Source organism: Rhipicephalus microplus, chromosome 7 (genome assembly GCF_043290135.1).
Source record: "Rhipicephalus microplus isolate Deutch F79 chromosome 7, USDA_Rmic, whole genome shotgun sequence".
NCBI classification, from domain to species: Eukaryota; Metazoa; Arthropoda; class Arachnida; order Ixodida; family Ixodidae; genus Rhipicephalus; species Rhipicephalus microplus.
In genome coordinates, this window is record NC_134706.1 from 15,803,135 (window position 1) to 15,829,294 (window position 26,160).

Below are 26,160 nucleotides of genomic sequence, written 5' to 3' on the forward strand. Positions count from 1 at the left end.
CTCGTTAACCTACATTGTTAGCACATCTAGCGTGCTGGCTGTTGGCAAACGTATCGGGCAGGAACATGCGAGCACAATGTATGCAGAGGGAACCCTAATGCGAAGCTCTCTGTAGTCTGCTTTCTGGGGTCGGACGCCAAAAACGTACGCTGGTAAATGTAATTTAAGGGTTTTACTGTATCTTAAAGGTCCGAATTGCGATGCTTCGAGAGCTCTTGACTGTATGGTTTAGTGCTCTGGGGAGTCGGTCCTTCATAGACGGACGCACAACTGTATGAAGGTTTGAGAAAAATGGATGGTAGGCTGCTGTGACCGAAGAATAGGTGTCAATTAGGCATTGCTTGTGTGACCTGCTAGTTTGCAGGGAAAGCAGCCTAGTTCCAGATAAGATTCATGGGCCGGGATAAATGTTACTAAATTTGTTTTTGTGTAATGTTTCTTTTTCTCTTCCTTTTTTGCAGTCATGCTAATTTTTCACTGCTTAACTTCTTTCTTTAGGTTATCTTGAGAGCACTTTCCTTCAAGAAAAGTTTGACCACAGTTTGTCGCTTGCATAGCTGCAAGGGGCTGACCTTTCTTCTTCACATAACTTTTTAGTGCGTCGTTTATTCTCGTTCATGCTGTGTGTCGCATCAGGTGTCCCTTATAATTTAAAATGCTGTTTATATTGGCAATGTCTGGGGTGCAGTAGGGACAATAAGAATGTATATCGACGTTTTACAGAGACAAAAGAAGTTTCTAGCATGTGGTATGAACAAGTCATTCTGCGCACCTCTGATGAGCACAGCTTTTCGTCCATGTTTCTGGCAATCCATCAGCATCAAACTTGTAGGGCATTGGACTAGAACTCTCGTTCGTCAGAAAGTTGTAGAGTCAATGTCGATTTCGTAGACAAGTGATAGTCATTGCAGTTTAGTGGGATGGCGGCTGCAAGATGTTGCAGGCTACTTATATCATCGGTTCTGTATTGTTGGCCGTTAACCTAGAATCTGTTTCATCATTGCCCTCAACTCTTTTGCAGCATATTAGCTGCATCTTGAGTCATGTTGCACATTTTCTCAAAGATTTCGGACGACGTGATGTGCTTTTGTGTGTGTGTGTGCACACGGGCATGCTTTCATGTATTCAGCATAAACAGCTCGGATTTCTTTAACAATCTATTCTACAAGTCTTAATTTCTATATCTTAATTCTTGGTCTTGCAAATTTGAAATGGGTCGTAATGGGAAAAAAAATTATATTCTAAAGTCATTTTCTATCCTTCCGTACATAAGTTGCCTTGGAAATAAGTGTTCAAGCCGAATTTTAAGAACAGGGAGTGTTAAACCGGGAAGTGTTCTGGGTCTAATTTTCCTTTTTGAAATATTGAAATACCATATTGAAATATCTTCGCCAAATGGCACGATGTCATTGGTTTTGGACAGCATCCATTAAGTCCTACGAAGTTTGCAATATTGTCTTTTGAAGGGCCCCATACACTTAGCATACTAATTATCGAGAAATCTTGTGCAGCTAAGGTCGCCTAAATATGAAAAATAGGCTTTTAAATCTGCGATTTCGTGTGTGATGTTTTTTGGTGCGAAATTCTAAAAAAAATTGTGACCTTGGTTTATGTTATCTCAATTTCTTCATTTATTAATGCTATAATGGTGAAAGTAATGACATCACAATTTTCAGAGTAAAATTTGTAAGTCTGGACCGATTCATTGCTTAACTTCATCGCTTCTTCAAGGAAAAAGTTTCTGAGGGTACATTCATTTGTTTAGAGAACTGACACGATATTTTGCATGTGAGATAATGTGAGTAGTAGGTCATCGTGGATGCACAAACAATGTAGAGGTACGGATGATAAATATCACCCAGAACATATTTCAGATTAATTCTTTGACACTACTGCTGTCAAAGATTGCACCTTGCAATGCACACATCAACATGATTTTAATTTCGAGGTCATCCGTAGCACGACCTCTATAGAGTGGTCGTGGCTGCGGTGACTACATCTTCATCATGGTTTTATTATCGTGACATTTTGCCATCCGCTATCACTACACATATGTCACGCCACTGTCATGATTTTATTACTTCCATGTTTTAACCGGCGTTAGAGCGAGGAATTTTAAGGCCCCTTTACAGCCACGCTTCATATCATTGTTCATATCTGTAGTCAATTGAAATGGTGCTCTTTGGCCATCAATTGGCCCGTGCGCCATTAAAAACTACTCATCATCATCATCAACATGATTTTAATGTTGGAAGACGAGAACCGCACGTGTTGGGAATGTATGGTGGCTGCTCGCATGAGCTGTCTGCAACTGTTCTCAACACGGCACTTGCACACGCCCGTTGCAGCATGTGGCACTGCCTTGTGGGGTGGGGGACCGCCTGTTCATACAAAAAAAAATGTATTGGGTTTGCTGGGTACTTTAACAATGCCTCCAAATAACTAAACCCCGTGAACCAGAGCGATTGAGCCATCCAGCCACGGCAAGTGGTGTTATCAGCTTTGTTATTTCGAGAGAAAAAACAAGGAACAAAGTTTTTTTGCGTCCGTACTCCTTTGAATGCAAGAAAAATACTACCGAAGTTTAAGACGAAGTAGAAGGCATGCACACACGCTCACCCGTTTGTGAACGAGTAGTGAGCGCCTTTACAACTGGCTGAGTGACTGGATGTTGAGCAGTGCTGCTGACCCACCCTTCTTTTGTCCTTGTTTGCATCTGTAACCTGCTGCTTGTGTCAGGCTGTGTGCCGACTGGCACTGTTGCTTGATTGTCCCCCTCTTTCATCTCTCCACAGGAGAAATAGAACGGTGTTTAAAGAAAGTAACCGAAGGCGTGGAGCAATTCGAGGACATTTGGCAAAAGGTGTGTAACCTTGAGCATGTTCGTTTACGTGCAAGTGTGTGCTTGCGTGTGTTTAACGTCACTTGATGTGTTACGTTTAATGCCAACCCCTTCGTTGGCTTCACTGGGGAAAGTCTGGTGTACGAAATTAATGTAGACCATGGGACACGAGTTGTGCGACATAAAACTGGGTATGCCAACTATGGTTTTCGTATCTGAATGAAGCTTTTGCATGTTAAATGCAGAGTTACTGCAGGGTGTGGATAAGGGCCATTAAGGGCGTATGCTGACTATGTAGCACTAGTCATTTGCAGCTGTTCAGATACCCCCCAGTGAGACTTAGTTGAATGAAGAGAGCATTAGAGTTAAACTGTCATTAGGTTACATGCTGTTGACATTTCTGATTAATGTTAATTTCAGTTGCGCTGATGCAAAGCTTTTGTAGGTTGACAATGGTGTAGGTCTTGGAATACTATCGCTGATGGCATGTCGCAGTTGCTTAGCCGCTGTAGTGTCATGATGCTGATCTCAATGTCTTGGGTTTGAATCGCGCTCTGGCTGCCATATTTTGACGGGAACGAAATGCAAAAATGATTGGTTACTGAGAAAAACACTGGGGTGCCAAAAGGAAACCGTATTTGATTTTATATGTCCCTTATTGAGCACAATCAAAGCAATCTGTCATTTCCGACAAATCGACATTACGAGGTGCTGGACAGATGAACGGGCAAGTTAAAATTCAGCCAAGAACTCCTTCTCCAGGGAGTTAAAATGATATCGAGACCACTTTCATACAACTTAGACGATAAATATATTAAAGTGCGGCTTGGATACCTCCAAGAGAAACATTCGGGAATACGTCGAAAGCAATGCCAAATTTTTTTTTTGTGTAACGAGACTAGAAGGTCCGAGGACTATGGTTGCCTGAAGTGATGAGTTGCCGAACAAGAAACATGTCCGGAGCCAATATCGAAAGGAACTAGTTTTTGTCAGTGCGGAAACTGGTTTCTTTACTGGTGTCTTACTATTTATTTGATTGTGAGTGCGGAAACTGGTTTCTTTACTGGTGTCTTACTATTTATTTGATTGTTATGGCGATGTTGCGGGTTTGATGTCGGGATACACTGATTTCTGCAATCCATGCGAAAACGTGATGCAACATTGTTGAGTGGGCTGTAAGGGGAAAGCAAGATGGAGTGTAGAAAGGAGAGGTCACAAAGGAAATTCCCCTTGTCGAAATCTCGGCTGCAGTGATACTCCAAATTTAATAACTTCACATCGCTTCAAGAATGCCTTCAAGAATATTGATCGCATTTCGTAGTCGATGTGATGGGGCCCTGCTAGTCAATCCACTAATGAGAGTGCTTCATATAATGATGCCTTAAAATGGAGTCTCTGTCCTTATCTTTCAAGAATGGCTACGGGATGCACTTTTGATTGTGATTTGGACCTTGTGGTTTCATCGTATTCTTCCATTACTTTTTTTTTTTATCAGGTCTACAATGCAACTAATACGAACCAAAAAGAAAAGTATGAGGCCGACCTTAAGAAAGAGATTAAGAAGCTCCAGGTAAGATGGTCGAATTTCAAAATGTTCCTTTACATGCCATAACAGAGCCAAGTGTTCCATTCATTTGAGGGCGCGGTGTGTCTTCTAGTCTAGTTGATCAATGCTGATGCCTCACACATTTAACTGTGATATAAAGGTGGTCAACACGGGAACCGGAAGCAGTCAGTTCGGCTCTGCTGCATAGATAGTCCTTCATTACCAACTGTGTTATAGTCGTGTTCACGCTCTCCGCTAAGCCCTGTGTTTACAAATTTTTACATATTAAAGTGCTTGATTTGCAATTTTAATGAACGGTTCGATGTCGGGAGCTTGTTCACCCTCTCGCATGCTAGGATGTAAAGGTCATTCTATATTGATTAAGAAAATTGCTGTTTTGTATTTAAAAACAATTCTTCTACGGTTTGTGTCTTGAACGAAGAAGCAATATTCGAATTACTTTTCGTGGAGAGTAGTGGACATGAATTTCGAGGGAGGTGAATGTGACACAGTGTCATCATTGTTATTGTCGGCCTCTTTATCCCCAGTGTAGTATGAAGGCTTACCTCTGAGATTTCCAGTTGACCTCGTCTTGTGCAAGCTGATTCTGTTGTATTCCTGAAAACTTTAATTCGGCTACCTCATCTAACTTGCCACTATCCCTGGCTGCAGTTAACACCTCTTCGTATCGATTCTATTGTTCCAACAAGCCAGCAGTTGCCTGTCTCGCATAGTGTGCAGTGAGATAAAAAAATGTACACGAAAGTGTATGTGCGAACATGAATACGGATATAACAAATTATCTTCTATAACGAAGTAAATGAAAAATAGTCTTGCAATGGATACAGTGTCAGGAATAAAAGGTTATAATGAATTTATGGATTTAACAAACTTATTTTCGTCAAGATGCAACCTTGTTGTAATGAGGCTTGAGTGTAGTTAATGGTATTTTACATTGGTGATGTATTTATAAATGCAAGCTTGTACACTGGCACTGTGAACGGATGCTTCATACCATGTTTTTTTTTTTTTCTCTTTGGAGCTCTGAGAAAGAAAACAAAGTGTGTCAGCTCGAATTTTGAATCCTTGCAAAATTATTTTTGCACTACGGGTTATTACAAATGCAGCATTCTTACATAGCTGGCATAACTAGCATGCTTTTCGCTTATGTAATATAACGAGACTAGAACAAAAACTGCTTGTATTAGCTTTATTGTTAAACTGTAGCACATTGTAATGCTGCCATGTTGTTGTGTTTGCATGACTAATTTCGTATGCTTGGCCGACTTTTGCCTCTCAGGGCTCAGCTTTTTGGTCTGTAGCCAAAGAGGCTCATGCGTTGAGGCTTCGAAACATTTTCTATTGTCATTTTATCATTCTTTTTGTCTCAAGCTCAATGCAGTCAGTGCATTGTTAGTGCTAATATTTTTTAATATGACCGGCATTCATTGCGATTCCTAACAGCACTGGTGCTAGTGAACAGTTGCTCTTGAAAAGTTAGTTGGCACGGTGTTGGTGTCTTGCGTGTACTGGACGTTAACATGAATTGCAAGCTGTCTCCTACTTTCAATAATGTCGCAGTTTAGTGTAAAGAAAATATTAAAGGTAATTTATGAAAGATACACAAGTGGATTGTTGTTTGCGATTTTTTTTAATCGGGAAAAATTACTCAAACGATTTTAGGTCGTATCGATTGCGTATGCATTTCTAAATGCTTATTACGTTGTAATTTGTGAAGAAAAATTTTTGGGCAGCAGAAAGGAAGCGATATGGGTAGCACTTGATGGTACCATACTGGTTGCTCTATTTTTTGGCATTGTGCACTTTTTTTTTTCTGTAAATAGTAATACTTCCTGCAAGTTCACGCAGTGGACTTGTGGGAATGTTCACGTAACCCACAATTACATTAAAAAAAGCATGAACCGGGCATGAACAAAAAAGGCACATTTCAGAGGCACACAGATAGCCAGTGTGTGTCATATGCCTTTTCCGTCTGCCTTTGTGGTTCTTGCTTTCCAAGCCTACTTCGTACTCTGCGTGTTTGTCTTTCCAACATTTGCTCTAGGGGTAACGAATAAGTGTCCGACGCCCATTACATTGTGTTCATGCGTTTTCTCTTCTCTTGTCTGCCCTTCTCCCTTCTTAGTGCTGTTTTGTCAAAAACGAATGTTGTGGCGGTATATATATATATATATATATATATATATATATATATAGTGGGTGTAATAATTCAATGGGCCAGTTAGTCTTCCTGAAGGTATGGGATATGGCACAACGGGAGCGTTGTGAACAAGGATAAATATATTTATTTCCCAACAGTTTCGGGAGGGGTCCTCCCGAAACTATATATATGTATATATATATATATATAAGTAATGAATAGGAGCGAGTGTTACTGTTTCATCTTGCCACTTTTGATGGTGGCCGCCTTTTTGGCCGTGTGCTTCAGGGTTTGCTCTTGTTGTGTGGTCTATGCAGAGGTTACGAGACCAAATTAAAACATGGATGGCGTCTAGCGAGATCAAGGACAAGCGGATTCTTATGGATAACCGGAAGTTGATAGAGACGGTGAGAACTCTAACAACCAATTAATTAAAGAGGTATTTGTCATGCTACTCGGAAAGGGGCACTACAAAGGGACATAGAATGCTGATGCCGCTGTCACATGGCAAATGTAGTATAATGTAATTTTTGTTGAATGCGACTGATGGCTTCTAAAAATTTTTTTTAATAGTTGAAACCTGCTAAGTTTATACGTATATTTGCTGGCTAATCTCAAATATGCAATTATTTCTTTAGTAAAACCTATTGTTTTTAGTGTGCGGCACTTTTCGTGTGTCCTTCAAGGAGCAAGGTTTTTCCTAAACCAAAAGAGTTACTAAGTGATTCACTATATCACAATGATATAAAATCGGTACTGTATGCTGTAAAATGACAATGGATGTTCTAAGCCCATTTGAACAATGCTTACATGTTGAACATCTGCTAGCCAGTCAGTGTCAAGCTGCTGGGATTTTGCTTGCGAATGTTCACTGTATTATAACTATTGTCCGGATGGGTATAGAACACGATTCTTGTTTTATTGCATACAGTTCACTTAAAACATACGTACACTTATGTGTATATTGTAGGACTACATACTATATCATAAAAATAGATGCACATTTGAAATGGGTACAGAAATATGCACAAAGTTGGCAAGTTTAATGAAAATTAATCTATAAATAAAAAATATATTTAAATTGTCATGTTTCTTCTTAAGTGAACATAATGTCATCTTTTTCATTTTTTTCCTGTTTGATGTCACAAGACAACTGCTAACACTCATTTGGCAATGTGTTTTGTGCCACAACCTTGATAAAAGCAAGTAAATTTACCAGAGCTTGCATTTGTCGTGTATGTTTTTTGAAATAATGGTATGAAGAAGGTGGCTTTAGAAAGATATGCTTAGATGTTCTACAACACCTGTGACAGTCGCACATCGTAAACCAAGTAAAGTCAGACTTGTTTAAACAATGGCATGGCTGACAACTTGATTGAGCTTGTAAACAATGAGAGATTGTTATAGCGTAATGATCTTTCAGTTACAGATGTCAAGATAAGATGAGTCAGCATTATTCCTACATTTCTAGCGTTTATCCTATGCATTCGTTCTCAAATCTGATAGAAAGACTCCTTCTAAGAAATGTTTAATAGAGAGCATTTAGTTTTTTTTCTTGTGACATAGCTATAAAATATTATTTGCGGTAAACGACATTTAAGTTTGCTATGCGAGAGTTATTTGTCAACATGTTATTCGTCAACATGTGGTTATATTTTGTTGTTATACGCATGTGGGGTGTTACGTTACCTGTGCGCAACTCTCTTCTGTGCTTTTGTGTCTGTGTGGCTTGTGCTACAACGAATTTACCAGTAGAACCGCTGTGGCGACCAGCTTTAACGGTAGTCGTTGACAGCCGATGGTGACTTTAATAAGCTTGTTTTTGAAATAAGCAAGGTGTGCCTTGGAATTTATTACGTAATAAGTATGGTTGCGAGCCGAACGAATAGAAGTGGGAATTTGAGAAAAAAAATTGCTTAGAGTTTTGGCCTTCCTTGTTTAAAGGTGTACCGACACAAAATTCTTGAAGGAGAGATAACTTGTGGGATGGAGACACACGCGCACCATCTACGAAATATCAACGAATGATATAGTGTAGAACATACAGTAATCCCTCGTTAACTCGAAGCCATCAAATCCGGGGAAAATTTCGAGATAGGCGGTATTTCGAGTTAAGCAAAACGCCGAAAATGTTCGCCCAGGTCACTGTAAAAGAAAAGCCAGTGCTGCTAGGAAAAGCTCCACTGCACAAAACAGCTACCGTAGTAAAGGCACAAGAATTCGGAGGGGAAAAAAATTTATTACCGAGGACCAAAAAATTTCGTGATGCTCGCCTGTTTCGCTTTAGCGTTCGGTCCGAGAAAGGCGTTCTCCAGTTGCTCAACACATCGCATGAGCCGTTGGTCGCCACCGCTGCATTCGACCTTGTTGCGGAGCAAGCACAGCATGTTACGTGTTTCTGTCGTCGTAGGCACTTCTCGAGGCTCTTCCTCATCTGCATGGTCATCTGCGTCGTTCACGGCCATCTCAACGATATCGGCGTCCGACAGCATTCCGGTAACGGGGACGTCGGCCTCGTAGAGCGCATACTGCTCAAAGGCGATCTCGCCGTCTTCAGTATCGCTCACGCAGCCAGTTGCCTTGCGCACTTCATTGCACAGCTCATCACAGCCGCTGAATTCTGCGCCAATGTCTTCTTCGATCGATTCCGGAGCGCGAGAAAACCCTGCATGTGCAAAGCAGTTAGCAATCGCCAGCGGGCGTAGTTGGCGCCAGGCTTCGGCCATCAGATTGACTGCACCCAGCAGATCGATTTCATACTTTTTCCCATTGTCGTATGACAGCAGAATTCGGTGCAGCAGGCTTTTCCTATAATACTTGCGGGCCATCTCAATGACTCCCTGATCCATTGGCTGGAGAACGGACGTCATGTTCGCCGGCAAGGACTCCAGCGTAACAGCCGCCAAGTTGTCGATTTTTCCGTGGCCGGGGCAGTTATCCACAACAAACAACACTTTCCGACCGTCCTTTGCCATCTTCTGATCAAGCGCACGGACATGCTCTTCGAAAAGCGCCGCCGTCATCCAGGCTGTTTTATTTGCGCGGTAGGTCACATCCCTCGGGAGCCGTGCATTTCGGAAACACCTGGGATTCAGCGACTTGCCAATGATGAGGAGGGGCAGCTTTTCATCGCCGGTAGCGTTGGCACCAAAAAGAATTGTTATCCTGTCTTTTCGTTGCTTAGCGCCTGAGCACGCTTCGCCTTTTGGTGTGTATGTGCGGTTAGGCAGCATCTTGTAAAAGAGAGCGGCTTCGTCTAGGTTAAAGATGTCCTTGTCCGCGTACTCCTTTTGCAGCTCGGCTAGGCGTAGCTTGCGCCATGCGTCTGCAGCCTGTTCGTCAACAATGCCGCTTTCGCCGTGGATAGGCTTCGATGACACGTTATTTCGCGTCTTAAACCGCTCGAACCAGCCATTGCTGCAACTGAAATCCGCGTGACCCATCTGCAGTGCCAAAGCGTCTGCTTTCTCCATCATCATTTGGGTTGTCACAGGAAGATTGGCTGCTCGAACGTTTTGGAGCCACAACAGAAGTGCTGCTTCGACGTCCGGGAATTTGGACGCTCGAATGCGCTTCCGCTTGCTTGAGAAGCTTTGCTCGAAGCCTTCCAAAACCTTTTGTTTGTTCTTAAGCACTGTCGAGAGGGTTGACAAAGGGATGCCAAATTCTTTGGCGATGCACGACTTGCTTCGACTTGCTTTTTCCACTTCCTTGATTAGCGCGACTTTTCTCTCCAACGTCAGAGATTTGCACTGCTTTAGGCGGGACATCTTGGTCGATATTCGGAAGCGTCCGTTGCACAGACCACTCACTACTCAGCAAAACTGAGCTCAAGATGCGTCGTGCACAGATCGCGAGGAAAACAAAGAATACCAGCTCGCACATGCAAGGGCTAGGTTGCGTACTGACGGGCGCATGCTGCACACGCCGCCCACCGCGCATAAGTCGCGCGCAGGTGCGCACACGTGATCACTCCCACAGTTGCCTGACAAGGCTGATAGGAAACGGCTGCGTCCGCGGGAATTTCAGATTCGCCCTTCACGACTGCGTTCGGCACGTATAGTAAGAGCTAAGCGTTCGCACGGAGCCCTCGTTTCCTGTTGGGAGTAGACTTTGCCTTCTGCCCTCCCTGTCAAGATTTCGAGATATCCACTGTTCCCCCCGGAAAACGTTTCGAGATAAGAGGGGGCAAATACATAGCACCTATGGGAGGTTAATGCACGGCGAAAAAAAGTTTCGACTTAACCGAGATTTCGAGATATGCGAGTTCGAGTTAACGAGGGTTTACTGTACTTAAAATCAATTTTAAAAGTCTGTGTGTGTTAGACCACTGCACGCGAATCGTGCCTTTGGTGGTCGTGTGAACAATCATCCGCCGTCTGTAAGACGAGCTTGTGTTGGCTGCCACGACTGGCAAGCACCCTCACCTAGCATGCCTGTTAACAAAAAGAGGGGGCATACTTATACTAGCGTGCCAAGGCTGATGTCCTTGCCTCAGCAGTGCTCTCTTTCTCTTGCTCTGCTTGTGGAGGGTACGCATATTTACAACACCTCAGAGATCTTTCTTTGTAGCAGCTCCCAGGAAGTCCTTGCTGAAGAGAGCTGTCAACGCAGGTTTCATTTGCACGTGCTTTTGCGAGCCCGTTAAAGCCAGCTACGTTTACACGAGAACCACGCTGCCTCACCACGTGCTTTCCAAAACCGAAACTGTAACTTGGTTCTACCAAACTGTCTTTAAATTATTAACAGTCATGTGCTCGAGCAGACGAGCTTTTCAGCAGGGACAAATGGGTAGTCTTAACGTAGCTTTTGGCGCTAAATAAGCACGAGAGACTGATTGCACTTGTCCGTTTCTCGTGTTTATTTCGTGCCAAAAGCTAGGTTACGAATGAATCAACACGCCCAACAAGTCGCTCCGCATAAATGGGTAGTTGGCTACTCACTGCAACAGAAAAAAAGAAAAAAAGATGCCAAATAATAGGGTCGGTCACTGCAACACGTTTTTAGCATGGTCCTAAAACACCCTCTGTAACACTTTTTGAGCAAAATCAGAAGTCGCTGACGGATAATAGTCGAGGCTCTTGAGAACGTGCAAACCAAACATTATAGCGCAGGACGCGGCCGCGACTTTACAATTAATTTTCAGTCGGCTAGAAATTGTCCACTCTGCTCTCAACCGAGTGATGTCATAAACCTAAACGACTGCACCTCTTAACTCAAGGTCCACAGCCATTGGCTGATTTCAGCATCGTCAGCTGCATACTAGTTACTGAAACTGCTGCAAAAGGCTGCCATATATACACTTACACTCACGATCACATTATAAGCAAGCCACACATTCTAAGGAGAAGAAAAAAAAAAGGGAATGAAAGTGCTCAATGGTCATGACACGCAATGACAAACAAATGCATCTTCTTGCCCCCTTGTCGTATCCCACCACCCTCTCATTGAAGCCTTTGACAAATCTGTCCAACTCTGCTCATGCTCGCCGCTTTTGAAGTTTCTTTTGTGGCATATGATTCGTGAAGCAACGCACTCCTTTAATAAAGCCATTCTACGATTACTTGGAAAAGTGCTGTCGGGCAGCACCTTCAAAGGGGTACTGACACTAAAATCTCTGGCCTCGCATTTTTTTTATTGTTGCAATGTGTTGCTGGGGGCTTGTTAGTCGTAACACGACACTTCTTGCTGCACCATGTGACAGATAATTAATTACAGGCCCTTCATTATCGACCAGTTTCGGTTTCGGAGAGCTCCGAAAACGAGAAGGTGTCAGGTGCAAGTATCGCAACCTAGTGTGTGCAGCTCTCGACCACGTCGGCTCACAGAACTGTGACATGCTTCCGCACGGTCTGCATCAAGAATTACTTTCAAATAGGAAACATACATGCTTCCGCACGGTCCGCATCAAGAATTACTTTCAAATGGGAAACGGGACCGCGGTGTCCCCAGACACAAAAACTTCCAAAGCGTGCTCAGCTGCCAGGCACGCGCTACAGGCCGCCGAGAAGTATAGACTGCGAGAACAGGCGCGGCAAAAGAAAAATGGCGGCTGTGACGTCGTCATAACTTGTTTTAATGACTGCAGAGTGGTGACGTAAGGGAAGTATGGGGTCCTCAAAGGGTCCCCTTCGAGGGTGTCAGTGGCACGACAGAGTCAAGCACTCGGCAAACTTCAAAATTAATTTAAAGTACCTTCCGAGCTACATTCGCTGTTGATACTTTGCAGGTGATGTACGAATGTTCACGAGAATCGACCCCGCGAAACGCCTCGGCCGGGAAGTTTTGTCAATATTCCTTTAAGTGTTGCGGCTGAGGCTGATTCGCTCTGACGGTTCTGTGATTGTCATCAGTTATGCGATCAGGTTAGTCACAAGAAAGCCGGCCGTACCTAGTTGCAAATGGTCTACTTTATTGAACAGCCAGCAACAGTTTTGGGTCAGTTACTCGTTGCTTGATATCGCATTGTGTATGGCATTTTGCTCAAAAAGACATGGACAGAAGAGAAGAGAGCACAGACAGGCGCAGGCTAACAACTAAAGTTTATATTCAGAACAATGCTCATATAAAGGAAAGGCTGGGACACCGGGTTATGATTGCAGGTTGGGGGTTGGATAATCTGTCTCAAGTTTATGCAGGTTCTCAGTTCTTGCGCAGGTTCTCTCTGTTCCATACATTGTGCACCGGTCGGGTGTTCACATGACTTGTGAGACGGCACAAGGGGACTCTGAATGGCACATCCCTCAAGTAATTTCAGTTTAGCTGCAGGTGCATTTTACTGGCTGTTGCGAGCATTCGTTGCTGCAAGCCGCTTTTCAGTCTTTGCTTTAGAACGGCCACATGACACTTTGCCCTTGGTCGATGCGAATGAACTCCCCGGATTTAAGGGGAGTTCACACTCGATTACAACCTTGAAAAAGAAAGTGTAAGCTTCTCTCAGAGCACGATGGCACGTCTGCCTTTCGGCTGTGAAGGACCATCTTGGTAGCCTGTTTCCACTTGAACTTAAATCCTTTTTCTCGGCTCATGTGAGTGCTAGGGGTACTAAGTGTTTTAAGGTTTGTTGTTACTATTTGAAATGTTACATTAGGCTGAGGAGCAGCGCAGGAGTCCCTGAAAAAAAGTTGCCGAGACATTTATTTTTCCAGCCTAGAAGTTTGACCTAAAGCTCAACAGGTAAAACGTCAGACGCATTTTTCAAGGTTGTGGAATCGATCCCTGCATTTGGAAATTTGTTTTTTTTTTGTCCACCCCAATTTATTCACATTTCTTCAATTACTATAAATATGGTTCCCTACGCTGTGCATGGCTTTATGGTTTTTCAGTTCCTGTCGACATTCTCCCTATTAAAGGAAACTCGCCCTTAACATTCTTTTTTTACCTAAACCAAATGACACATCCACCACTGTGTTCTAGTGGCTAAGGCACTCGGCTGCTGACCCGCAGGACGCGGGAACAAATCTCCGCTGCTGCGGTTGAGTTTTCCATGGAGGCCAAAGTGCCTGAGGTCCGTGTACTTATATTTAGGTGCATGTTAAAGAACCCTAGGTGGTCCTAATTTCCGGAGCCGCCCGCTGCATCATTTCTCATAATCATGTTGTGGTCTTAGGACAGGAAACCCTAACAATTATCAAAACGAGTGACACAAGCGTGTGTCTGTATGAGGAAGAAAACTATCTGAAACACTTGTGCAGTGCATGCTGTCACCAAAACAGCAAAATGTTTAACCATGTTAACTAGTATGTAAGTTCAGTTGCATAACCGTTATGCAACCGAAAAGTTAACCAAGCATATTGTCATGCATCGCACCTCCAGTGACATGACTGGAGGCCGTGTGATGCAATATGTCCCTTCTCTGCGTTTCAGCAAATGGAGAGGTTCAAGGTGGTCGAGCGGGAGACGAAGACCAAGGCGTACTCGAAGGAAGGCCTGGGCGGTGCGCAGAAGGTGGACCCCGCCCAGAAGGAGAAGGAGGATATCACCATCTGGCTCTCCAACTCCATCGCCTCGCTCAACATCCATGTCGACCAATTCGAGAGCGAGCTCGAGTCCCTAACTATTGGCGTCAAGAAGAAGAAAAACGACAACCAGGTGAGCGGGGCGCCACCTCTCGCCGCCATCAGGCGCTCGTGCCGCGTGAGCAAAGGACTGTAAAGCGGGCGGTGACGGTGCTAACAAGGGGAGGGGCTGATTTCCTACTCAATATCTCTACGCATTCTGAACAGGTGCTCTCTGTTGCCTACTGCACACCGCGAAGATTGTCTTTGCATGAATGCGGAGCTACCATTAATTGCAGGGAAGCCACAAAGTCTAAACACGCACTCGTACTGCTCTTCGTGCATTTTCCTTATCGCTGTCGGTTATCACAATCTAGAAGTGTGCTTTGTAGGATGTAGCCAGGTTTAAAGATGTCTGTTGGTCAACAAGAGACGAGAGTGCCAACATTCGACAAACCAGGGATGTGTTCAATTGCGGAGGGTGGCCTCACTGCGGTGCCGGTTCTTTTTCTTCTCTGTACACTCGAACCTCATTATAACAAACTTGCATCTTGCATGAAAACAAGTTTGTTATATCCGAAAATTCGCTATAAAGGTTTATTCTTACCACTAAATCTATCGCGATACTATTTTTCATTTACATTGTTATAACCGATATTTCGGTATATTCGAATTCGTTATATCGAGGTTTGAGTGTGTTAGCTCTCGGGGGGCTATGCCTCCGAGACCTTTAATTAAAAACCAGGCCATTGGTTTGACAAAAACCACACAAAATGTTCAATTAAAATTTAAGCGACAAACATCCACACAATATCACTCGTCAAAAAGTGAACTAAACACGGTAAAACACTTCTGTCAATAAAAATGCAAGTTCAAAGACCTAAAGTACTGAGTAGAGTTCAAACCCGGATGAATGACGAAGCGGGATCAGAAACCGTGGAGATTCTCGCCCTCTCGTTGAGGGATCGGCAATGTTTACGAAACCAGAACATAGAGGCTCAGGCTTGTGGTGCGGACGTGGGCTGGCTGGTAACGATGAGGTTTTGGTAGCTGCTGGATAACGCGTCGAAAAGCCAGAGGCAATTGGGCCAGGCGTTGACGCACAGCTTGTGCCCGTGGCCCAACTGCTGCTTCATGCCTGCCGGTACCGAAGTACGCTGGCATTGGAGTGGAGTCCGTATACCATGGCTACGGTCCTCTAGAGCGGGAGCGCGACAGTAGGGGGTCCCAGCTGGTTCAAGTCCTTGTGGCCCTGGTCTGCAACCCTACATCAACGCTTGACCCAGTAACGATGTTCTTTTCATCTCGTTCTCCTCGAACTCCTCTTCTTCAGCCTAGGCTTTTTTTGGCCCTCGGGCCCACTTGTTCTTACCAGACTAGATACCTCTGAACCTTGGTGTTGTCAGGGGATTGAACCCCCGAGATGTTTTGTGGTGTTTTCTCATTGGGCCATTCTTACGTAGATTCTTTGTGCCACACTCCCTCGTGAGGATCTTCATCATCGTCCTCTTCTACCAAGCTTGCTTTCATGTTTGCATTCCTTGTTTCTTTACGTGTCATGCAGTTTTGAAAGGCACACACTTCGACCACATGCTGCACTCATTACACCCACCTGTCGTGCACGCCACCTGGACACTTTGCGAAGCTTTAAATGGTTGAAGGTAGGCTGAGAAGCAGTCTTTCTCTGGCACGGAGGTGTCGAAAGTTTCTAGAGAAGGGAGGAAGGGCTGATTGGGAGGGAAGCAAAGGTGAACAACAAACTGTGGCGGTGGCGGCATCGTCATTTGTCAAATACCTGCAACATTGCTATCAAGTTCTTGCCAAGATAAAGATTCTACTTGCAGATGTAGTAGTGGTTCAAAAAGTGCGGATCTCTACAATCGGGTATGACTTCAGGCAGGAGAGGCACCTCTCAGATTACCGAATTGTGGCAGCCAATGACGTCCTTGGCTGAGGAAATAGCTTAGCTCGTGTAGCTGGAAACGTTCTTTGATCGCGAAGTCGACCACCATGCAGCCCATGAGGTCAGCCCTGAGCACGTACTCGTTTTCGCAGGCTTGTGTGTGAATCCACGTTTGACGTTGAAACAGGGCTGCCTTCTAAAGTTGTAGCCATCTTCGGGTAACACTGCCGCTATCCCAGTAAAACCCCGTAAAAGGTCATTGTGAAGTCATTGTTTTAATGGGTAGCCCTCTTGCACTGGGGGCCTGCATTGTCTGGTTACAAAGCTTCTTCCGCATTGGTGTCGCCGTGGTTTGCAGGACCGAGTAGACGAGCTTAAGACGCTGCTGTCGAGGCATCGGTACCACATCCTGCAGCTCGAGACCCTAATGAGGATGTTGGACAACGGCACGGTCGAGGTGTGCAAGATCAAGAAGATCAAGGAGGATGTCGAGTACTACATCGAGTCTTGTCAGGTGGGTGTTGCCATATATCGCCTCATTCAGAATCCTCTGCACTGGATTTTGCGTGGTGGGCAGGTGGGCCGAACTGTTAGATTCTAGTACTACATCGAGTCTTGTCAGGTGGGTGTTGCCATATATCGCCTCATTCAGAATCCTCTGCACTGGATTTTGCGTGGTGGGCAGGTGGGCCGAACTGTTAGATTCTTGATCGATTTTTATAGGAAACTCGGACGAGCTCATGAATATTTGCTTGCCAATTTCAGTAACAGTCAAACTTCTTCGTAAGAGACAGTGTTGTGTCGTAGGATACAGTTGGGCATAAGAAACACCAGTGTACCCACAAAGAAATGGGAGTTGATCAGAAGACGAGAATGTGGTGCCCTGCTTATAAGAGGCCGTACAAACCTCATTTGCTTAGAGACGGCTCTGCACAAGTGTGAAGCTGAAATATTTTATTTTGACATTAAAGCCGGTTTTAGTATGGCATACCAACTGACATTGACACTAGCAGGACGTTAGGCTGTAGTTTACTTTCTGACGGCTTCACGCACCAGTATGGCTAATTGTAGTGACGTCAAGCACCAAAGCATTCAATAAAACATTCAATAAGGAACTGGAACTAGCTCTTGAAAGCTTACTGTAAATAATTTTTTGAGGGTGCACTCGCACATGGCAGTACATTTTCAGGACTATTAGAAGTATGACCTTTCATATAGAAGCACTGTTAGATGCATGACCTTTCATGAACTGTCCAAAATGAAGTGATATGGCACGTTTGTTTGATTGTTTACCTGTGTGATAAGTACCTGTGTGAAGGACATGTTATGGCTAAGCGCTTCCTTGAGGTTCGTTGGGGCTTGTGAGGGTGTGACCGAGATGGCCTCAAAATCTACAAACCAAATCGTTCACAGGACCCGGACTTTGAGGAGAACGAGTTCCTGTACGATGACCTAGACCTGCGGGACATGGCGGACTTCCTGACCAAGGCGAGTGCAGCCACGACAGGCCTCGAGCACGCGGACAACTGCATCCTGGACTCCGCGACGCCCAATGCCAACGACGAAGTGCCGGGTGCGGAAACGCCCGCCTCCACCAACTCGAGCTCACCGGTGCCTAGCCCAGGGCTCACCAATCATTCCAGGTCCAGTGAGGTGCGCTGCTACGCTGGCATTGATGGCGCGTGTGTCTCCAGAGGTTCTTGCACTTTTGCACGTTTTTGCTGATGCCGCTGCACTTGTTTGACAGTTCCGGAGCTATTGCTGATGTTCAGTCAGCAATCTGATTCTTTCATGTGCTCTGTTTCATTTCTTTATGTTTCATTTTTTTTATGCTGAAGTTCAATGACATTAGATGTACACTCAGCACAACTTTCTGGGGCAATGAAGGCAAAGTTATGGGGGCGGAGCTACTGCTCCTGTACCCTCTGCGAAGTAGTCTGGTTCATCTCGCGTTTCGAATGACGGCCATGTTCGGGTAATCCCACTGCACCCTATTTGATACATCTGCTTACACAGCCACTCATGTGTGAAATTCGACTCAAGCTCTTTCGGCAAGTCGTCCGAGTAGCTGGAAGGTGGCGCGCTCAGCTGAAGACGATGTCATTTCGGCTGTGAGGTGCATGTAAAATGTACCACGTTTTCGGACGCTCAAAAACGCAAAATGACTCTTTAGAAGGCGCAACAGCAAATATGAATATCTAGTTGGTGTGCGCGGCATCACTTTATAAACAGCATCCAGTAGAAAGTGATATTGTTCTTCATTATTTACACACAGAAAACATGGACACACTTGTGGCACCATATTCTTCAGCGGTAGCACATGGCCGTTTTGGCTCCGTAGCCTTCCCTTCATTGCCACAGCAAGTTGTCTTTGTGTATAGAAACCATCTCATCACGGTGTGTTGTTTTTAAATGCAGTAGCATCTTGTGGACATTTATGTCTTTCATGTCCAGTGTTGCTAAATACGACACCATTTACTTCACTGAGCAAGTTTCCTCAGTTTGTGGACGGTGTGTGTTGCTAGGTGCTGCAGCTGATGTCACATTTGTTTAAGAAGTGTTCCGTTGTCATTTGCCAGTTGTCAATAGTCAAATGTCAATCGCCAATTGTTGTTTGTGAGTAGCCAACCGTCGGTCCCCAAATGATTGTTGATCACCAATGCTAATCCCCAATTCTCAATCTCCAATCTCCCACCTTGTGAGAGATAAAGGCTTTGCGGAGAGTGTCGTGCGTAAGTGTTGACGTTGCCCTCCTTCCCTCTTCCAGCAGAGCAGTCAAGTGGTCAAAACGGCGCGGAGTGTGGTGGCCAACTCCGGCGTCGTCAACGCGACGGTCAACAGCAAGGCACCGGCACCCATCACCTCTCGGAACAACAGGTGGGGGCCGTAGTTTGCTTGAAGTCGTGTTTTTGCGATTGACGAGCGGCTAAATTACTGTTTGTACAGACATGGTGTAGCTTGTCAATGAATAGGATTGTGCTGATTGTCAATGGCTGTTATTAGTGAAACGACACATCGCTAAGTGCATCTTTCTGGAGAGTTTTGTCACTGTTGATAAAAGACTAAATTTTCTCACATACGAGATGCACAAAAATAGAGAAAGTCTTGAAGTAATGCATGACTGCTAGTTATCCTTAAATTTCAGTGCAGAAGGGGGCCTTACAGCAATGCTTCACGGTAATGCCAGGAAGATCATTTCACGGCAGTATGCGCGAATATTTTGTTCTAATATTGAGGGTAATGGGTTGTACACAGGGGCGAGTTATACAGGGGAAAGTGCAACGTAAAATCAGAGACTTTGGGTTAGTACATGGCCCCGAAATTCGTCGCTTCACATTACAAAGGTCTGCTCGTAGTACTAACTTATACGCATTGTCCAGGCTGCTGCTGCACAGTTACGTAGTGCGACGTCTTTAGTTCATTCTGGAAACATGCCGCAGATGAGTAGCGAAGCGCCTTTCTGGTAGACTCGCAGACGTAACCAACGCTGACCGCTTGTTTAAAGAACTCAAGGCGGTCGACACTGTCACGTTGTCACCGAGGCGTTCCCCTTTGCGGTGACGATGCTTTTTTTCCTAATATTCTCTTTCAGCACATCGTCACAGAGCAGCAGTAACAGTTCGCCATCAGTCAACTCCCATCAAAATCATGCGGTGGTATCTCCACCACTAACGCCCTATGCCGTTGCAGCGGCAGCGAATGCCAAAGGTGAGTGAGCTTCGATGCTTTTCGTTTTGTTCTCACTGTCAGATTGCAATGTTCATGCGGGGCATGTTCTTTCGAAGACTCGCCGACTGATTATTTTTTCAACTTTATAAATGCACCGTCAAGGTTCCCGTACCACAAATTCTATTTTTGCGACCGTTTTTTTTTTTTTTTTTTTTGAAACGCACCTATGCCCTAAAGTTTGGTTTTCCGTACTAAATCACTCGTTTTGAGCCAAGCTCGTCCTTTTTGAAGTTGCTATGTTGGATTTTGCGTTAGCTGAGTCAAGTTGGGCTTCTAACGGCTAGTTGTCTGGCCTCCAAGATTGGAAGCACGCACAAGTTTGCAGTTTCAGAGGCTGTGTCCAATCTTCGTTGGCTGGCACAACTGTTGAAGGGATGCAACTTTTTTTCTTTATCAGTTGGCCCTATTGTCGTCGTTAATACGTGAATAGTTTTTTTTTTTTCTCCTTCCTTTTGTTCTCTTGTGCATGGTGCATGGTAATGCCTTTCGCATGTTCTCTGCTGTGGTTACAATGCCACGGAGCCACCAGCTGTGCTCCACACAACAGTCGCCGGCAGGGATTGCCAACTCGCTGACGATGTTACTGTAGGCCAAGTAATAACCGATTCTAACGACAACACGAAGCACGTCATTATAGAGGATTTTATTGACTATTTTGATCCCAAAAAGTTTATGATGTTGCTGTAGCCCAAGTAATAACCAAATTTCGAGGCAACATGAAGCACGGCAGTATTGAGGATTTTTTTTTTTGTCTACTTCGATCCCAAAAAGTCAATTTTTTATTTCTTGACCATTTTTTCGGACCGTTAGATTTTTCTGGTTGTTCGGTTCGGTCCCCACCAGGTCTGAAATATCGGTTGGCTACTGTAGTCCAAGTGCGGTATATTGCCAAAATTTTTATTGACTGTCTCAAAATGTCGCGTGAAGAAATTTGCAGTAACTGCGATAAATTGGTAATTATACTGATGCCGACACAAAAAGAACTGTGTGCTTGCTAGTGGTTGTTTCTGTAGTGTTGCTTTTGTGAAGTCGCAATATCGCTGCTTCAGTTTTCACTAGGCATCTGCAACATCGTATCCTTGCACGCTAGCTTGCATGTATTTTCTTTCCTGAAAACCCATGTGCTCGTCACTTTCCTGTCGAGAACTCCATGTCACGCTGCCAAAACGCATGCCGTTAGTGACCTGGGAGCGCTGGGTACAAGATGGTAATGCAAGGAAAGGCATGCACATGCTTATTGTGGGATAGTAACATCCTTTCTACTCTCTTTTTTTCTTTAGTCGTAGACACGACATGGTCATAGGCATGACGGTGCGTCGAATCCACAATTCTGTTTTCCCCATGTTTGGGATTCTCTTCCTGATCGCTGAGGCGTTTCACCATTGGTTTGCCTGCTGCCAGACTCTTGTCTTCTCAGTAAATCATGAGCAAGTGCCATAGAGAAGGATTGTTGCTGAGCACGTACTTCTTGAATCTGATATTGTGCAAGAGACGAGCCAATGGCTAACCTCTCATTGAAGTGACTTCATTTTGCATGCATGGCAAATTAACTACGATTTCCTGTGTATCGTGCCCTAGTCCCATGGCATGGTAGTCCTACTACGACCTTGCATAGACAAGTTATTGAGTGAGCAGTGGGAGCAATGCTATCGAAACGTTTGTACCTGTAACGCCCGTTGTTTGCTGACTTTGTGTCTTTTTCGAGCTTCCGTCTTCCACCAAACGTCGGTTCGATTTGGTGTAGCGCTGCGTAGTGGCGGTGGGCTTTGGTGCCGGGCCCTGTAGCGTAGGCCTGTTGCGCCGGTTGTTGTCGGTGGTAGTGGTGGTGGTTGTCTGTCTGGGGAGAAACGCGGGGGCTGGTTGGTCACCGGACGGGGATTCTTGTCTGTCCAGGCACGCCCTCCCCTCCGCCGTCGACGGCACCCTCCATCGACGGAGCGGCCACCGTGGACCATCAGGGCCATTTCCACCGGGCACCCTCGCCCACACAGCACAACAGCACCAATGCCACCACAAACAACAGGTGCGCCTGCTGCTGCTGGCTCTTGCATTTTCGGCTACGGCAATTAAAATATTCTAGAATTGAAAATCAAGGAGCTTTCGGTCTGGCTTGACTCAAGGTGGATTGCCGTTCCTGAAAAAAAAAAGATAGAGAGAGATCCTTCAGTCTAGTCGCAGGCCGCTGGGCTATTATGAAGTGTGAAAAAAAAAATATATATATATATCTATGAATGTTTCACCCACGGTCATGCACTGTGAAATGTGCAGAAAAAATAAAATAAAATTGCTTCGGGCCTCTGATCGGTCAGTAAGATTGTCTTTGTACAGTGTAGACCACTTATAACGTAACTGCATATAGTGCAGCACCGGTTACAATGCGGTCTTTTCTGACTCCCGTTTAAGCTCCCATAGAATCCCATGTATACGCATACGGCTTTTTGTGCAGTTCCCCAAGATGAAAGATCGGTTATAATGTGGTTGCCAGAAAATCGTTGTGACAAACGCAGTAGTGAACGTGCCCCTGAAAGGAGGCACACTGGGTGCTCCTCTGGGGAGCGAACGACGAGGTCATTACAAAGGAGGTGGGGACATGGAGTGAACAAAAGAAAGGCGAGTTGTGAGGGGGGGGGGGGGGGGAGAAAAACCACGGCACACTGTGCGCGCTCTCCGAGTAAGAGAGGAGGGCGGTTTCCCAGGAACCCTTTGCATTGACACTGGCGCGGCATACTAGCGTGGGCTCCGGCCGCGTAGTGCTGGCTGCGCGCAACTCAACATGACACGTGCGATCCCCTCCTTGTCAACTGCACTTGAGAGTTTCCTGTCTGTAAAAGTGCCGTCACTATCGAGCTTGCTATAAATATCACGTTGGCTACCTGGTGCGTAAATTTGAAAGCTTTTACGGCTTTATCACCCAAACTTTCGCCTTCATAGACATTGCGCGGTTTTAGTCTTGGCGAGTTTTCGTCGTTGGTCTTTCGGCTGCAAACGCAAACTTGGTATCATGCATCATGCATGCTGTTCATGGTTCAGTACTTGAGTGCGATCTTGTCGACGCCCGATCCTCATGTTTTGGACAGACTTTCCGGGACAGCATACTGAACAGCAGGCTAGGCTTAGTCAGCATTTCTTGCCTTCGGTAGCGGTCCCGTGCTATCTAAGGTGTGGTTTGGTGTGGCGGAATTGATGAAGCTCTTTGCAGTGGCTGGACTTCAAGAAGACGGCATGTGTAGCATTAGAATGGTGGTTCGCAATTCGATTGCGATGTCTTTAAATCGGGTGCGCGCCCGTGAAATCTGGAATGATCACACATACGTCTTTCAGAACGTGAACTTTCGAACGTGATTCGAAATAGTTTCTGTGTAATGGGCATAATCGAGGCTGTTTGAGGAATAGTCGGCAAATTTCCAGGATGTTGCTTTTTTTTGCTAGACGGCCCACCCACCTCACCCCTTTCGCATTCATTCTTTAGTCGGTAATTTTTTTTTTCTTTTAACATTCTGAAATATAAATGGTAGTGAGCACAAGGCGCATCGCATGCTTCAATTTTCGGACATGCGAGGCTGCATGCTCGACACATTTTGCGCAACTTCAGCCCTTGGAGATAGTTGCTTTGGTTATAGTGCGGATATTCGTGACTTACGTTATAAGCGGTCTATACTGTGTACGATGTGATGTCCCTCCCCCTTAAGGGAGATGCCTACATAATGCCGTGAAGCTGCACTTAAACCTCATTATAACAGTCCAGGGTTCGTACAGGTCCTTGAGAGTCCTGAAGTTTTTCGTTAGCCTTGAAAATGCTTGAATTTCGCGAGTAGTACACTCTCATATCGACATCACGACCTCCTAAACGTGGTAGATCGGTGTTGCCCGCCTGTCGAACTTCTCGTTCCCAAAGCAGTAATGCGGCGTGGGTGCACGTGGTCTCATTTTGCAAAAATGCTCGTGAAGAAAAAAAAAAACGTTAATTTTGTGGCAAGGGTGAAGCAGTGAATGCGATGGCAAGATGTCACGCGAAGAAGGGCAAGCAACGCCATACATGCAGTGCGCCGCCGCCAAGCAAAAAGGGATGCACGAAAAGAAAGCGCACAGGAGGAGTACTGGTGAACAACTGTCACAGCTCGACACTGGAAGTGTGCTGCTTAAACAAACCAAGAAGAATGCTAGAAAAGAACACACATGTATCCACAGGATGAGTGTAAACTAACCACTGTCTCAGTTGTTACTTTTTGGTTGTTTGAGCAACGTGCTGCAAGTGTTAACAGAGCTAACGCTCTTAATGGGGTGGTACTATCAAGGCTATAGCAAGCACCACGTGGGTTTTCTCTATATAGTCAAGGACACTCCACATGAATCGTTGGACTTCAGAAACGTTTAGGTTACATTTTAAGTCACTTCCCACGTGCACCTGAGTGCTTATTCTCCTATCGAAACCCATTGCGAGTGCGAGGGAGGGCAACGAAAGTTGTAGTGATGTCATGCCAGATCTGTAGGTCAGGTGAGTGACCCCGGACTTCCGTCATGTACACACCGGCAAAGGATCGTGGCTGCTGCAGCTAGCGGTGTGTTTGTTTTGCAGGTGCCTGTGCGGCACATGTGTGCGAGAGCTGACAATACTCAGCATGTCGCGTGCAAAGCTTTGTAATCATGTTACTAAGTCGGCTACACTGCTACGTACCTGCCCAACTCGGCGCCCACAAACAGGAACTGAGAATTCTTCATGAAAATGAGGCGACAAATTATCTAGCAAGAATGAACAAATCTTGGTGCGTGTATAGTGCTTGCTGGAGCTGTAATTAAAGCTTGCAGCAAAAAGCGCACAAGCCATAAAAATTGTAGCACTACCCTGCTTGACCACACATACACGTTGAAGCCAGTCAGCACGTAACTGCCTGACACAGCCTCGTGCCCTCTCCCTTTGGAGAGTAAGGGAGAGGGTGCAAGAAGTTTTCAAGACTACAATTTTTTTTTCATAATTGCAGTAACCATATACTTATTGTAAGTGCAATAAAATTGGTCATTTTTGAAAAATTTAGAGTGAAAAACTCCAACTTAGCATGCCACTTTGAGTCCTTGCAAAACTTGCAACATGTCCTGGAAAGTCCTTGAATATTCTTGAATTTTCGCTTTGGAAACCTGTACGAACGCTGCAGTCACATCTGCCAGGAAAATACTTTGTTATATCTAGAAATTTGTTATAAACAATTTATAACACTATTACAAAGCTATTCTCCACTTCGTTATTAGCGATAATTTTATATCCAAATTCATAATACCGTGATTGCAGTGTAGATTCTTTGTATAACTGTGAAGCCTTTTTGCACATCGGAGTTCATTTTGCATCATGACTTTAGCTTCTGATTTCCTGTATTTTTGCATTGGTTGTATGCAAGAAATAAGGGGCTTCTATGGCGTGATTGCACAAGGTTCTATGCTTTATTGAAATACGTGATGCGTGCCTTTGTGCATCTTTTGTCTGCAATGCGTTTCGCTTTTGGTCGCGAATGAGGAGTGATCGGAGAAATATTTTGTAGCATGGTTGCCATCAGTGTGGGTAATGCAGTGTGGCTAAAATGACTGATTTAGAATGCTGCGCTCAATTTTAGTCTTCCTTCTGGTGGCGTCTCTAGTGCTTGAGCTAAAGACTTCTGCATCTATAGTGCTCTCCGAGTTCAGAACGCCACAAAAGCAGACGAGCGGAAGAAGCAATACTTTTAGCTGACGTCACTTATTGTGTCACTCTACACTCCATACAGGACAGATACACAAACTTGATCATTAGTTTGGGCTTGTGATACAGAATCCAAAAAGAAAAAGAAAAATTGGAGCTATACATTGTGAAGAAGAGACACTGATGCACTGTAATCCTAATGATTGTGTGAAAGATGATTTCTATAATTCCTGGGCGGTGCTGCTGCAGTTGTTTTTGAAATACGGGCCTCTCTAAACAACGTCTAACAAATTGCACCTTTTTGCCGTGTTCAG

At 44.8% G+C, this 26,160-nt stretch overlaps 1 protein-coding gene across 3 annotated transcripts in view; it reads left to right on the forward strand.

The window, feature by feature from the left end:
* Not3 (CCR4-associated factor Not3) overlaps positions 1–26,160 on the forward strand; it is a 49,499-nt gene that overhangs the window by 8,600 nt on the left and 14,739 nt on the right. For 2 of the 3 annotated variants that reach the window (XM_037431361.2, XM_075868753.1), the window contains exons 2-10: positions 2,796–2,863; positions 4,338–4,412; positions 6,867–6,956; positions 14,416–14,640; positions 16,808–16,963; positions 17,863–18,102; positions 19,217–19,326; positions 20,042–20,157; positions 22,072–22,201. In XM_037431361.2, coding sequence (XP_037287258.2) covers positions 2,796–2,863; positions 4,338–4,412; positions 6,867–6,956; positions 14,416–14,640; positions 16,808–16,963; positions 17,863–18,102; positions 19,217–19,326; positions 20,042–20,157; positions 22,072–22,201 — 1,210 coding nt within the window. The remainder of the gene's footprint in view (positions 1–2,795; positions 2,864–4,337; positions 4,413–6,866; positions 6,957–14,415; positions 14,641–16,807; positions 16,964–17,862; positions 18,103–19,216; positions 19,327–20,041; positions 20,158–22,071; positions 22,202–26,160) is intronic. The other variant, XM_037431362.2, reaches the window with a different exon arrangement.